This window comes from Anomalospiza imberbis, chromosome 2 (genome assembly GCF_031753505.1).
Source record: "Anomalospiza imberbis isolate Cuckoo-Finch-1a 21T00152 chromosome 2, ASM3175350v1, whole genome shotgun sequence".
NCBI lineage: Eukaryota > Metazoa > Chordata > Aves > Passeriformes > Viduidae > Anomalospiza > Anomalospiza imberbis.
Window position 1 is genome coordinate 116636413 of NC_089682.1, and position 14562 is coordinate 116650974.

General features: G+C 42.8%; 1 protein-coding gene across 3 annotated transcripts in view; it reads right to left on the reverse strand.

Annotated features, from left to right (window-relative positions):
* The window catches only part of AFF3 (ALF transcription elongation factor 3), a 321802-nt gene that overhangs the window by 168532 nt on the left and 138708 nt on the right, over positions 1–14562 (reverse strand). For all 3 annotated transcript variants that reach the window (XR_010996658.1, XM_068182739.1, XM_068182738.1), the window contains exon 4: positions 5288–5332. Coding sequence is in view for 2 of the 3 variants with exons in the window: in XM_068182739.1 (XP_068038840.1) it covers positions 5288–5332 (45 nt within the window). In the remaining variant the exon portion in view is untranslated. The remainder of the gene's footprint in view (positions 1–5287; positions 5333–14562) is intronic.

Consider the following 14562-nt stretch of genomic DNA (forward strand, 5'->3'; position numbering starts at 1 on the left):
CACATATGGCTGTTCAGGTTTGAAAAAAGGCCCTGAATATTTGATGGGTTGATCCTTAATGCTTTCTGCTAAAGAATTAACAAGACTGCTAATGAGCCAAGGGATCCCAAGTGGGGAAGGGAAAAAATACAGAATTAGATTCTGTTTGCATCCTTTTTTTTTTTTTTTATGCTGCTCAAATAAGAAGTGCAGTGCTTTACACACTCTGATTAGATTCACAGGGTAGAGAGAGTCAAGTAAATCACTTATCAAAGCCATCACACTTAAAATGTCATTTTCATAAGTGGATGTCCTGTGGCCATGAGGAGTCACAACCTATTTCAAGGCCATCTGTGGGTGTTTATCCCTCCTTTCACAGGAGGTTCATGGCACTGAGGAGAGTTGGCCTTTGCTGGGGTGGATGTTCTCGGCTGGAGTCCATGTCCTTTCACCGCCTCCCAATGACTTTTTCTATCTCTTCTGCAAGAAAATTATTTTTCCTCCACTGCAGACCCAAGACTGTCTCCCCACTGCCCCATGCCATGTCAAAGGACGTGGCTTTTTCTGTGTTAACTGGCTGTCCTAAGATTTTCTCCAGCCCTTTCTCTGCATTCCTGTTGCTCCTCCAGCTTCCCGCTGTCTTCACATTCTGCAGCCAAACACTGTTTGCAGGCCAAACACTCAAACTATGCCTCTCTCTACCCAGTTCAATGACACTGCTCATGTCAACACAAAAATAAAATCCAGGGAATTCACAAGGAACCTCTTCAATAATCAAAAGCTCAGCTTGCCTGTGGGTTTCCTACCACAGCTCTAGGAAATCACAGCTAAGACTGTAAGAATAGCCAGATCAATCTCCACTTACCTTACAAATCAAGAACTGCCTGCACTCAACACACTCCCTTACTTAACTCCATAGCAAATACTCTCAGAGTGCCTCCTATATTGACAGCAACAGTTACCTTTGCGGAGAGGCAGGACTCTTGTTGCTCCCTTTCTTTGAAGGTACTGCAGTAAAATAAATGTTTACTTTAAACCCCACCAGTCATAACAAAATACACAGTTCCACACACTAATAAAGTCAAATAGAAATCAGCCAAAATTACTGTCATAGAATCACAGACTCAATGGTTTGGGTCAGAAGGGGCCTTCCAGATCTTCTAGCTCTCCTGCCAAGGGCAAGGACACCTTCCACGAGACCAGGTTGCTCAGGGCCCCATTCAGTCTGGCCTTAAGCACCTCCAGGGATGGGGCACCCACAGCTTCTCTGGGCAACCTGTTCTAGTGCCTCCCCACTCTCAGAGTAAAGAATTTCTTCCTAGAATATGATCTAAACCCAATCTCTTTTAGTTTGAATTAATTCCCCGTTGTCCTGTCATTACATGCTCTTGTGGAAAGTCTTTCTCCCTCTTTCTTGTAGGCTTCCTTTAGGTACTGGAAGGCTGTAATTAGGTCACCCCTAAGCCATCTCTTTTTCAGGCTGAACAATTCCAGTTGTCTCAGCCTTTACTCACAGGAGAGGTGCTCCTTCCCTTGGTGGCCTCCACTGGACTTGCTCCAACAGGTTGATGTACTTCTTGTGCTGGGGACCCCAGAACTGAAGTAATCTTGCTTAGCCAGCCCATGTTTTAGCAAGGAAGTGAGTAGGTTGGCTTTGGCAATGTCTCAGGAACTCACTCAGCAACTGCTCCATGCACAGTGGAACAAAGGGTATTTGTGTTGTCTTAACTTTTATTTTCCACTTCAAAGTTTTCTATCATGTCCCCCATGAACAATGCAAAGCTTACAAGGAATCGCCTTTTAAATCTCCTAGCAAGAAATGAGGCTTTTCTCTCATGTTTCGACATTACATCTGTAACTTAGTCTTACTGGAGTTATTTACATTGAAGGCTCTCTTGGAAGTTTCTCTATCCTCAAAATGTGTGCCTGCAGCTGGACAGAGAAGTCAGCACACTTTGAAGAAGCTGCTATAAATTAGTGCATGGGGTTAGATGAGGTTCAGGATTCCTGGAGTGATTATAAACTCTGCAGGAGACCTTACAACAGCTCCAGTCTCAACAGGGTTACTGTCTTGTTAATCAACCTCCTTGAGGACTGGAAGAGGTTCCGTGTTTCAGTACTTGGGGGCATTCTCTGGAAGCTGCACTTTTGTGCAGAAGTATCTGTCAGTTTACAAAGTCTATAGCGCTTTGATATATTTTGGTAAAACAATATCAAAAAAAGCTAGACTTAAGCTGTAGCAACCTGTATTGCAGCAGACAGCAAAAAAAAAAATACAATCGTGTCAAAGCGAGTGCAACATCAGATTTGGTGATTTTAAAGCTACGCCTAAATTGATTTGCAGCCCAGGTCCAGATGTTTGTTAGCTCTGGCCACAGCCACATGTTGGAACCAGAGGGTGACAAGATCCGTGCATAAACCTGCCTCTTCTCGCCTGCTGGGGGAAGGGAGCACAGGGAAGCAGATGGAGCAGACCTGGGGCACACTTACTATTGCCCTCACTTTTGACTGAGGAAACATGGACATGCTGTGGAAGTATCTGTTTCATGGAAAAGCCACAGCCTGACTTGTGCAGGGAACAGATCACCTAGAAAGAGGGGATGTTTTCTGCTTTGTGTTGTGCAAAGACAGCCTAAATAGGGTGAAACGTTCCATAAAATGATGAATTTTAAGCATCTTCTTACTTTTGCTGATGCTCCATACATTAGGAGTGGCTCTTCCCATAATAAACACATTCCAGCAGGCCAGCCATCTCTTTTGAGGAGAACACAACTATTTCAGCTGCTGTGGCTTTTCATTGTCTGCCTTTGGGCACCTGTATAGCAACTTCATATATTGTTTGAAAAGGAGCTAAACTTGGGCTTTATGATGTGAATAGCACCTCCAACAAAACCATGGAAATTGCATTCCTTATAAACAGTCTGTTTCAGAAAAGTAGAAAATCTGTGTTACAACTTCATGGATCTGCTCAGTACAAAAAGAGGGCATGGAGAGGGATGGAAATGTCTAGATGCCAGTAAATTACAAAGTGAGCAGCAAAGGCACATTATTACTGTTGCTGTTTCCAGTAATTATCAGTAACAACAACTGCAGATCTGGATCTGTGTTACAAGAGTACCTAAGCACTGCTTTTGTAATACACAGCAGTTCCTTGACATAGAAAATCCCTTTTTCGGTACAAAAGAGAGCAGATGGATGTATCTGACCTGACAGTACTACAAGAAACAACTGGGACAAAAATGTTCAAGCATGAGAAACAGTGGTAGAGCCCTGACCTCACCACTGGTTTTCCACCATCCTTGGGAAAAAAGGAGCCCCTTAAGATTCGGAGGTAGCTATGGAGCTGATTGGGAAAGTTTTCAAGGCTGTTCCCAGATCTGATGGGAAGCATTGGAGAAATTAATTGATGTAAAACTTAGCAACATTCTGACATCACCAGCTAAGCTAAAGTGGAATTTAATACGTTATCATGGACTGGAGGCCTTAAAATCAGAGACAAATAGCTGTACTTGATGTGATAGAGAAGGAGATGACAGTGGTGAGATGTGAAGACAAATGTCTCTGGGCAAGATGTGAAGCTAGGAAAATGATCTGCGCAGCAGCATGAATGGAGGTGGGTAACATTGCATTTGTCAAAAACTAGGAAAGGATGCAGCAGCAATCAAAGTGTGTAATGAAAATTTTGGACCAAAGACTTACCCCCCTGAGAATAAAGAGCTTCAGTCAGAAATACTGTAGAGTAACAGCCTATAGATTTATGTGTATTTATGTGTATTATAGATTTATGTGTACTCTTAGACACAGAGACACAAGGGAAGGTCAGAATAGAAAGTGATGCCCAGGCTTGCAGACATGGAAGACGGGCAGATTGGTAAGGTTACCCATCATGAAGCTTGACAAAAATATTTCCTGAGGAACATTCCAAAGGAAAAAAAAAAAAAGAGAGAGCAACAGCCGTATTCATTGTTTTGGAGATGTACCTTACTGTCTTTAGCCATACAGCACATTTTTCTTCTCAGATGGGGTCTCTTACATACCCGTCTTCCTCTGAGTGGAAGGAGTTGTGCCTCTTCTACATTTCAGCTTAATTGCATGAGCCAAACTACAGAAACTAAAGGAGGAAGACCAATTTCTCTGACTGCTCATTTTAAAAGCCTTGCTTTAAAATGAAAATGGGAGTCTAAGTGTCACATCACATAATGAATTCATGATATCTGCCACTAATTTGTAACAAACCAGCAGGGACTGTGGCTTAGGCTTGTTGAATATGCACCCAAGTCCTAACAAAGCCTACTTTGTAAATGTTAGCTAAGTAAAAACTCTGTCAGTGAAGTGATAAGTAATACATCATCATCACCCTTCCATAAACTCTTCATCCAGTTTAAGAATTAAAAGTTGCATTTAACATATTGAGGGAGAATGGAGAAATGCCCTTAGAAACAGCAGGCTTGATGCACTGCTAACCTCCAAACCAAATATTTATAACCCTGTAGTCTATAAATCATCAGAAATATTTGGGTGGTGGAATATCCAAGAGGAAGAAGTACACACAGTAACAGCAAGGTTTTATCATTCCATCTACCTTGCTTTCTGTTTCAATCACTATTACATCAGATTTTTAAGCATTGTGAATTATTGAATTATCATTTTTGAAAAAGAAGCAAAATAACTACATGAGTTAAAATATTACAGAAAAGTTTCACTGTTTATAAATTTTTCTGCCACAGAAAATAATCAATATCCAAGTTAATTCAAGCCAAGATCTGTCTGGATGTGTATTAATTTGCTCCATGAAAATAAACTAGAAATTACAAAGATAAAAGAAATAATAATGAAATATGGAAATAACTACAGATTTTGTACATTATCATTATATAATGGACATAATGAAAATAATGATATTACATAATTAAATCCAGGTGGAAAATGACCTTCCTAGACCTCCCTTCAAAATTAAGACTTTTGACAGTCGTGATTAATGGAAACATGCACTTTGCATGGTTTGTAAACCTGAAACATCATTGTACATTTCAGTTTATAATTTATCCCATTATCTGCTTCTCCATGCATGAAGGTCAGCTGTACAGGCATAAAGTAGCAGTGAAATCCACAGGCTTTGAAAGGTTGTTCTCACAGATTTTTCAATTATTTTTCATGAGGAAATAATTTTGCCTACTTTTCCCTTAGAAAGATGACAATCTAAAGGAGGAAAATTTTAACAGCAGTAATTGCAATATTCTCATTATTCTCTTGTCCTTTCAAAGCAAAGAAAATTGGACTGGAAAAAAAGATTTTTTAGGATTCCTACCCGCAATATTTCTTCAATGCAGCTGTTATCTCCTGTTCCACTGTCCTGTAAACAAAATGAGAAGACAGTTTGTTTATGTTTTAAAAAGAAATAACAAATAGGTCTGAGGACATGGTTGTCACATGAAATATATTGCGACCTCTATTACAGATTCAAAATGAGACCAAGTCTTCCAGCATCTGAAAAGTTGCACTGCTTAGAATTCTCAAATTATTCCCTATCAGCACCACAGGAAGATGCAATATTTACAGTGTTTACATATGATTGCAACATATTTCTACAAATTCAGCAGACATTTTTCACAGCACTTTTGTGTGCTGTTCCTGCAGTTTTGGCTGTACTGCGTATGAGTAAGCAGAAGCAAAGGAGTTATTGCATGTACATGGATCCAATGTGCTCTATTTCTGTTAAGTAAATAACATCTCTCCACACCCTTTGTGCAGCACAGCTCTGCAGTGCCACTGTCTGTGCAGAACCCCAGGATGTATAGGGTAGATGTGATGCCAAGGGAAGAGCCACAGAGATTGCAACACAGGCAGCAATACCGAGCGTGGGCGCAGCAGTCCCGAGAAGCCGTGGTTTCCTCAAGTGCCGACTCTAAGCCCACCCGTGCATTGTGGGACTGAGGGCACAGAAGAATTCCCCTCTCCCAAGCAGCATAACTCCTCCAGAGCTCCTCTGCACACGGGAAATCAGAGATTTGGCAGGGCAGCTATTCCCCACAGGAACCATCCAGGCGGTGCCTCACCTACGCAGCCAGCCTGGGTGTTCGCTGGGAGCCAAACTCCTGCCAGCAAGGACGAGGCAGCATGAGACACACACCACGTCCCCCTCCCTCCTGCCTGCCCTCTGCCCACAGTCTGCTCGCACTGCCCAGCACAACTGGGAACAGAGGGCACATTTGGATGGAGGCACGGATGCCAAGGGGGTGCCCATCTCCTACAACTCTCCACAAGATACAGGTAGCTGCTGCATCCAGCAAGCTGTCTGGGCATTTCCTTCACCACACTATGCTCCCTGACAATCCCCCCCAAAAAAGGCTTCCTTCTTTTTGCAGAACAGAACTAACTCAGGAAGCAGGGGACTGGGGCTTGACGTCTTCCCATGTGGGAAAGGGGGATAGAAAAAAAAAATCCATGTGGTAATTACTGTACCAAAAGAGCTAGCAGAGAGGTGAGCTTGGTCTTCTCCTCTTGTTTTCAAAAAACCCTGGGATGCTCTGAATTTTCAGATGTGCACCTGGAGATATATCAAAGCAATTCGTTTTTCCAAACTGCTGAGCTCTTCTCGTCTGGAAATCAGACTTCTCTGCCACATGTGTATTTGAGCGCCCAAAAAATCACAAGGAATTTTCAAAAACTGATACCTCTGCCGACTAAAGCCAAATGATCGCACTGACCAATTTGTGTGAGTCCTGGACACTTTTGCCACCATTCCCCAGTCTGAGCTGGAAGACTGAGGACATCTGGATCTTCAACTGCCTAAAGCCCACCAGCTGTAACCAAGGTCAGCAGAACAACAGCCATGCATATGCAAAAGAACAATTTATGTTTTCTAATTTTTTGTGGCTGTTGTTTCATGCCAACTCATAGAAAGTCGTAAGTGCTTTATTGACTGGACTCCTGCTAAATCTTTGCTGAATATGGCCCTTGATTGTTAAACAAATGAATCACATTAACTCTTCTTGGTGAAACACAGTCCATCAGCTTTACAGTTCACTACAAATGACACCACTGATTTCAAAGGCAAAGGTACTAAACATGTGGTGAAGTCAGACTTTGCAGAATTACTCATATCTGATATATGGATACTGAAGAGAAGCTGCTGCCCTGAGCAGATAGCCGTGTTCTGACCTCAGACCTGCCCCTGAGGAGCTACACAGCACCATGTGTGACATTCCTGTCACAGGAGCAGGAGGACAAGTGTTCATGTTGCCAGTGAACCTAGCAAGATGGAGACAAACAACAATCTCTGTATATTTAATAATATAAAAATTATTATTAGATAGTTACTATTTCTCTCTTCTCTGTGGGTTTCCATCTATTTTTTCCCGTTCCTTCCCCAAGCCCCAGTTTGCTCACGTGTTATCCCACTAACAGTGGAGAGTGTAAAGTCTCCATGGTGAGCGCCTTGTTTAGAGAGCAACGGATTCACTGCCATCCTTAAGTTGTCTGTTCTAGTCTATTGCCGTCTTACAGAAGAAGGGATGAGATGACCATATGATCTTATGCTGCACTGAACATACGATAAAATGATGATCTCTTTCTGTGAGGATAAAAATACTGAATTTGGCAACAGGCTATTTCAGACTAGGATTAGGAACAAGCGTCTGTTGCAAAATTAAATAACTCTCCTAGAAGTGTAGTGAAAAAAGTCTGCAAGTCATCAGCAAGAAATTTTGCTTTCTATTACCCCAGAACTAAAACTTTAGCTGTTCCTTCTAGCCCAGCATCTCTCTGGGCAGGAAGTAAAAACTTTTCACATCTTCCTCTCAATATCATCATGCAGCATTTCAAAGGGTGAAAAATGAGCTGGAAACACAAAACCAAAGAGAAGATATGTAAAACTGATATAAAATTTGGGGAAACCCCCTTCAGTTTCTACATTTTCCTCTTTGTTTTTAATTTTTTGAGTGCCAAGTAGAAATTTTTTTTTTTTTTTTTTTTTTGCTTTGAGTACTGTGAACACCTTAACATTACTGTTGATGTCAAACTTTCTAGACCATCCACTACATCTCTCTACTGACATTACAGAGGAACATGCGCTGCCATGGAATCTGGCAAACTGAATTTAACCTCGTGGCCAGCGTTTAACTTGGGAAAAAAAAAAAAAAAAAAAAAAAAAAAAAAAGCAGAAAAACCCAACAAAAGCTGGCAAATGTTTCTGGAAGCGAACGTTAAAAGAAGGGATTGCATCAGGTGCAGGGAACAAGCAGCACGGACGGAGCCCTCGGCACGCCGTTTGCTTCGCTGGACTCCCGCAGGCGAGCGCGGCCCCCGCGCGAAGCTGCCGCCGCCGCCGGCTCTGCGAAGCGATCCCTCCACGCCCTCAACAGCCTCAGGACGTTCGTGCAATGGACGTTTTAACTATTCGCTTTTAAAATTAGCATTAAAACCGAACGAAGGCTTCGAGGCTGCTGTTGCAAACCGAGCTGAGGGGCTGCCCCGCTGTGTTTGCTCTGACACGGACGGACCCGTCTCGTCTGCCTTCCTTTCTGTCTGGCGATCTGTCGTAACCAGCTTGCCTCGCTGAACCTCCAGCGGACCATCAGCGAAGTGCTGGCAAGCGCTGGGGCCGTGTCCGGGAGCGTGGGCCCGGCCCGTTCCCCTGGGATGCCGTCCCGGAGCCGGCAGAGCCTGCGGAGCGCCTGCCGGCGGCAGCTGCTGCCGGAGAAACAGCCCGGAGCGGCGCGCTGCCCGTAACACGAGCAGCTGATTGCCGTGCAAAGCACAGGGAACTGGAAGAAACAAGACTGACTAAAGGCTACATGGAATTCTTGGGAAAGGGATGTCATTTCAAAAAAAAAAAAAGCTATCTCTGTACAAATTTTATTTCAGAGCATTACTTTATTTTTTTTTCTTCCCCTACCAAGAGCGTTCACATGGAGATATATAAAGAAACCTCTCTGGAAGGAATTGCTTATCTTGTGATACTTCTCCCTCCTTTCAAATCTTTATGTCGAGGAAAGAAAGAAGAATCTTCTGCAAGTTTCTATTTTCATTTTAGCCCAAGAAATTGTTATGATGCAAGCTTTAGGTGCTGTCATTATTTGGACTGTGCTAGGTGTTTCTATAGTGTTCAGAGCTATTGGATTTTCGTTTCCAGTATCAATTAGGCGTGAGGACGATCTCCAGAAGCCCGAGGTACACACTCATCCTCCTCCCCTCAGTGGGAGCCAGGCTGGTTGTGTCACCTCCAGCCAGCAGCATGACAGGCACAGCACAGCACTGCTCGCTGTGGGGCTGCAGGATTTCCCCTGGGGCCTCAAGGCAAGCTTCAGGCACTGAATGCTGGCAGGCAATAACCTAAATCCACGATGGAACAAAATAGGAAAAAAGGGGGGGGAATCCCACCTTGATGGACCTTAATCTGGTAGAATATTAGAAATGCTTCTTAGCCAGGCACGCACACGCACACGCACACGCACGCACTTGCAGATGCATATATACATTTTCTATGCAATCCATCTGCTAGAAAGGAATATCCAGTGTGAAGAACTAAACTCCTTATCTTTTTACTTATCCATAAGTGTGGCTTCTGCCTGTTGGGTTCAGGAGAATCATTACTCTCAAAGTTTCCCTTCAATCATTTCTCTAAAGAGATCTTAACACATTCAAGTTGTGGAATTTGCTGGAGTCTAACAGGGTTTTGTGCCTGAGATCGGAGATGTGATTTCTGGGGGTTCTGCAGAAATATAGCCAGGCTGTGGAAAGGAATTTTAGGGAAGTGTCATTTGCAGATGCCCATGAAGGGTTTTCAGATATTCAGGGCTTAACTTGTTACTGACTTCCTTACATGTGCTACATCCTCCAAAATGCTCTTTGTGGAGTGGTTGTGCTGAACCCACATGGCTCTCGGAGAGAAAAGGCAGGATTTTGAACCTCAGGAAAGGTGGGCTGGTAAAAAGATTAGACCTCAGCCTAGTTAAAAACTTTCCTTTTTGCCCCTCAGGAAATACCCACTTTTTGCAATGTTTTCATTCTGAATGGGGACCTGGGGGCAGGCTACGTACTTGTTGATTTTATCCCTTTGGCTATGCTTCCATTCAAAATTCAGTTGTGTCACATCATTACCTTAAAAATGAAATTTTATGAACCATTCTTAAATTCAGTTGAGAAATCAAAATTTGATCAGGTCAAAATACTTCAATGGCACATTTTAAGAAATATAATCTGTAATCACAGAATAAGAGATGGCCTAAATCAAGAAGACATTAAACCAAAATATCAAATATTTATCTCCAAATTTTGGAATTTTTCACTTTAAGGAAGCATTTTCTTCAAACAAGAATGAAAATGTGTTTGGTCAAAATCAACACAGAAGCAGACATTTTCAGTTCTGAAAATCTAGGATATCCCATTGAAAAAGGACTGAGTAGAAAAAACAGACCAGAATTTAAAATTGCATTTATCTTTTTCTTTCTCCCTCTCTAACAATGATGGCATTTTGATCTTGCTGGGTGACATGAGACCTACCAGCAATATTTCCAGCTACCTTTAGAGGGCCAGACTTCAGGAAGCCATGGCACATTGTAGTCACCCTCATCTCTCTGGGTGCCATTAATAATGCTTGTGCCTTCTGTGAAGAAGACTCTTAATCTCTCCCTGAGGATGCAGACAAGCAGGGCTGAGCTGTGTAAGGTTACACCAAGGAAACAGACATACAGAGACCACTCAGGAAGCTTGATTTGCTGTTCCTGATATTTGAAAGCTTTACTTTGCACTCATGCTATGCCTTACCACTAATCGGAGTGCCAGTGGCCACGGTCTGTTGGTAGTAGTTTTCTCCTGTGCTTTGCATTGCTTTGAGTAGGAGCTGTTTCACTTCTACTGTGAGGAACTGCTGACACTTCTTTAGACACAGAGAAGTGCAGGAGGGAGATGGGAAAGAGGAGCTAAATTCTCCTCAAGGTCTGTGTCAGAAAGTGTTGCACTAATTAAAGACATTAAATCCATCTATTTCACAGTCACTGTTAATAAACTGTTACCTTTAATAAATCCATCTCTTTTGAAATGGACCCATCATATTTTTATGGGGATTATTTTTCCTACCAAGGGATCTTGCAACACCGTTCTTGGTTCAAAAGGGAAGAGGAGTAGCTTTTAAAAAGATTTTATTTCAAGGAAAAAAAAAAAAAGGGAGTGATGAAAGTCATCTGGCTTTGCTTTAATGAAAGTATCTGTACTAATTGGGGGCCTCACTGCAACTGGAATATCATGATGCCCTAGTCTTGTACCAGGACCAGGACTATGTTCTGGCTAATTAAAGGAGATGAATCAAAAATATCTGTAGATAGAGAGAAATGCCAAATGATCCAACAGACTTGCCGTGCACACTAGAAAAGAGAAGCAAGAGCCCATTTTGCTCCTGATGAATGACACTCTCAGAGCAGTGTGCTCAGCAGCTCCCCCACAACGGAGGCAGATCAGCAGCTTTTGGAGAGCAAGACCCTCCAGAAGAAAGGCCAGAGAGGAGTCCACAGAATGTCACAAGCCTTAGGCTGTGCTGGTCTTCTAGCAGATCTGAGTCTAGGTGAAGGTGGATGTACTGTGGATGTGTAAGAAAAGCCATTCACCATATTGTATTGTTTTTAAAAGAGCAAGAAAATTATGTTAGAGCGCGGCTCCTCCAATATGTGCCCATGGCCTGCCCCAGAGCTTGAGACATCTCCTGTCCATGTAGTGCCCGGCCTGCAGTAAATGTTGAAAAGCCAGGACAAGAAAGTGAAATGATGCTGAAGGGCTGCCATCTGGATGGCTGCTGGGTGCTGCAGCAGAGCTCAGACTCCTACAGCCCAGCTGGGAGGGTATGCGGAAGGGCTGGGTCTGGCCATGTGTTGAGAGGTCTTCAAACTGATGAGATGGTCTGAGTCCAAGTCTAGTGTCCACACCACAAAAAAAAATAAAGACAATTAAAGGTCAAGAACCCTTCCTAACCCTCCCCACTCTCTCCATCCCTAAGGGTCATTGAACAATCAATGACTGGAGCTGCACTGGTAACATTTCATCTAGTAAAAGATGCTTGGGAGCCTCAAATGAAACCTACTGACCGATCAGTGGAGTGATTTTACAGGCTTTTACATTATATTAATAAAAATAAAATTCCAAACATGCCAGAATTACACCGTGACCCAGAACAATAAAGTGGAGCTGTAATGGAGACAAACTGCATTGTTCTATTAATAAAATATAAAGGTTTTATTGTTATTGGGAAAGATTGATTGCATCAAATCAATACCATGTCACAGTATATTAATGTTTTTCTTCACTAATGAAGAAACAGGGCCTGTTGTGATTACACTCTCTTACAACCCATTTGAAAAAATATAAAGGGCTGGTGAAAATGAAGATTGCACCTTGCAATTTTATACCTTGCTAGATGCTTGATCCTGGGGAGGTGCTGAGTAAGTGACCTGTGCTTTCAGAAAAGTCAGCAGGAGAGGAAGGTATTTAACATATATGAAAATGCTGTCAAAACCCCCCTGAAGGGACTCCACAGTCCCTCCCTCCCACTGAAAAAACTGGAAAGAGCCATTGGGGACCTCTGGAAAAGTCTTCAGCACGCTGTATTTTCTGCAGTACTATATGCACGCCCAAAACACATCCAGTGACTGCAGCCTGACACTGCAGTGGCGCATTTGTCAGAAAGTTGCCATTACAGACACCAGAGTCTTTTGGTTTTGCAGCATGCAAGGCTTTTTAGTCGAGTCAGGAGCTTCTTCCCTCAGCCCGTGCAGTCCTCCGATAGCCCACCCAAGGACCCTGCCCTGAGACCGACAGAGACGAGCTCTTCTCCCCGGTAGATACCTGTCCTCCTTGCTGCACAGATGGCCAACTAGTGTCAGCTGGAATGTGGTGTTTTTAGTGATGTGGACATTTGTTGGCTGGGACCTGGACTGGGCCTGATTGATTGCATTTAATAGATTGTCTGTGTTTGTCTGGGGAGAATATGCAACATCTGCAAAACGGCAACAGTTGGAAAAACAGGTAGTATGGAACTGTTGATATTTTTGTGAATTTTAACATGAATTTACCATCAGCTATTATAACACTGAATAAATTAAATGGATTACTTTGCCAAGAGATCCTTTAAAAGTGTTAATTAACGATAAATCAATAAAAAGTATTCAACATGAAAATCAATTACATCCCTGTTTACATTATTTAACTCCAAACATTTCTGTTTTGTGTGCTTGTAATTAGCAAGCTATAAAAGATGCCATAAATAGGCGCATAATGAGAGGAACTGTTTATAAATGATAATTGGTATTCATTCCTACTGAGCTAAAGGTTATGTGATTACAAACTGTTGTGCAGAAAGGGTTAAACCTCTTACAGATTGAAGGTTTTACAGTACACAGGTCTGGAGAAATCTTTCCCACAAAAGGCCCCTGATGGAAAAATGCCCCTGTACATGAGTGCTGATGGAAAGAGTAACATCTACCAGGTGTTCCTAAAAGCCTCTTTACATCCATTTAGGAAACATTGGAGAAAAAACCTACCCATTGGGCAGTGGTGGAGGCAATAAGAAATGAAACCTTGCATAAGAAATTCAATATTAATAAAATTCATGATCCAAACAACATCTCTACAAAGTCTAAAGTAAAGATACAAACACTGAAATGCTACCAAAAATCTGTATGACTATCCTGTTAACAAAGCTGAGGACAGGACCAAGGACACAAGGGTGCTTTCTGTCATGATGGGTAACAAGGATGTCACTCTACCCAATACCTCCTTCAAAGATTAAGACCAGAGGCTTTCACAGAGGGCTAAAAGTGGATTACAGGATCTTCAAGCAGCACCCAGAAGCCCAAAACACTGAGCAGCAGCCTGTAGCTCCAGAAGGTAACACTGGATTATTTCCTACAACACATAGAGATGAAAAAAACTTTCCTGGGGAGAAACAACCTCTCCCTAATCCCTAATGCTGAAAGCAGCCTTCTCAGTTTTAGAGTCTGAGCCTGATCTAAACTCAACAGGTAAAAAATGATCTGGAGACGAGAGGCTTTCTGTTAACAGCTTTTGCTAGTCTAAGGATGTCACCCACAGCTGACAGTTTTGGCTTTGACAGTGTCTCCTCCCCAGGAAAATAAATCTCAACCTTTCACTATAACTGCTACTGTGAGGGCAACAAGCATCAAGAACCTTTGACTGAGCCAGTCTGACCAGTAAGCATCTGGTGATAAAGACAGCAGAGTCAAACAACCTATTTGCAAATCCAGAACTAAACCATTTTTCTACCTTGCCTGGGCATAGGTGATGCATCTTTCCCTCTCCTCTCCTCTCCTCTCCTCTCCTCTCCTCTCCTCTCCTCTCCTCTCCTCTCCTCTCCTCTCCTCTCCTCTCCTCTCCTCTCCTCTCCTCTCCTCTCCTCTCCTCTCCTCTCCTCTCCTCTCCTCTCCTCTCCTCTCCTCTCCTCTCCTCTCCTCTCCTCTCCTCTCCTCTCCTCTCCTCTCCTCTCCTCTCCTCTCCTCTCCTCTCCTCTCGTCTTTCCTCTTTCCTCTTTCCTCTTTCCCCCTTTCACTTTTCCCCTTTCCTTCACATACACTGCAC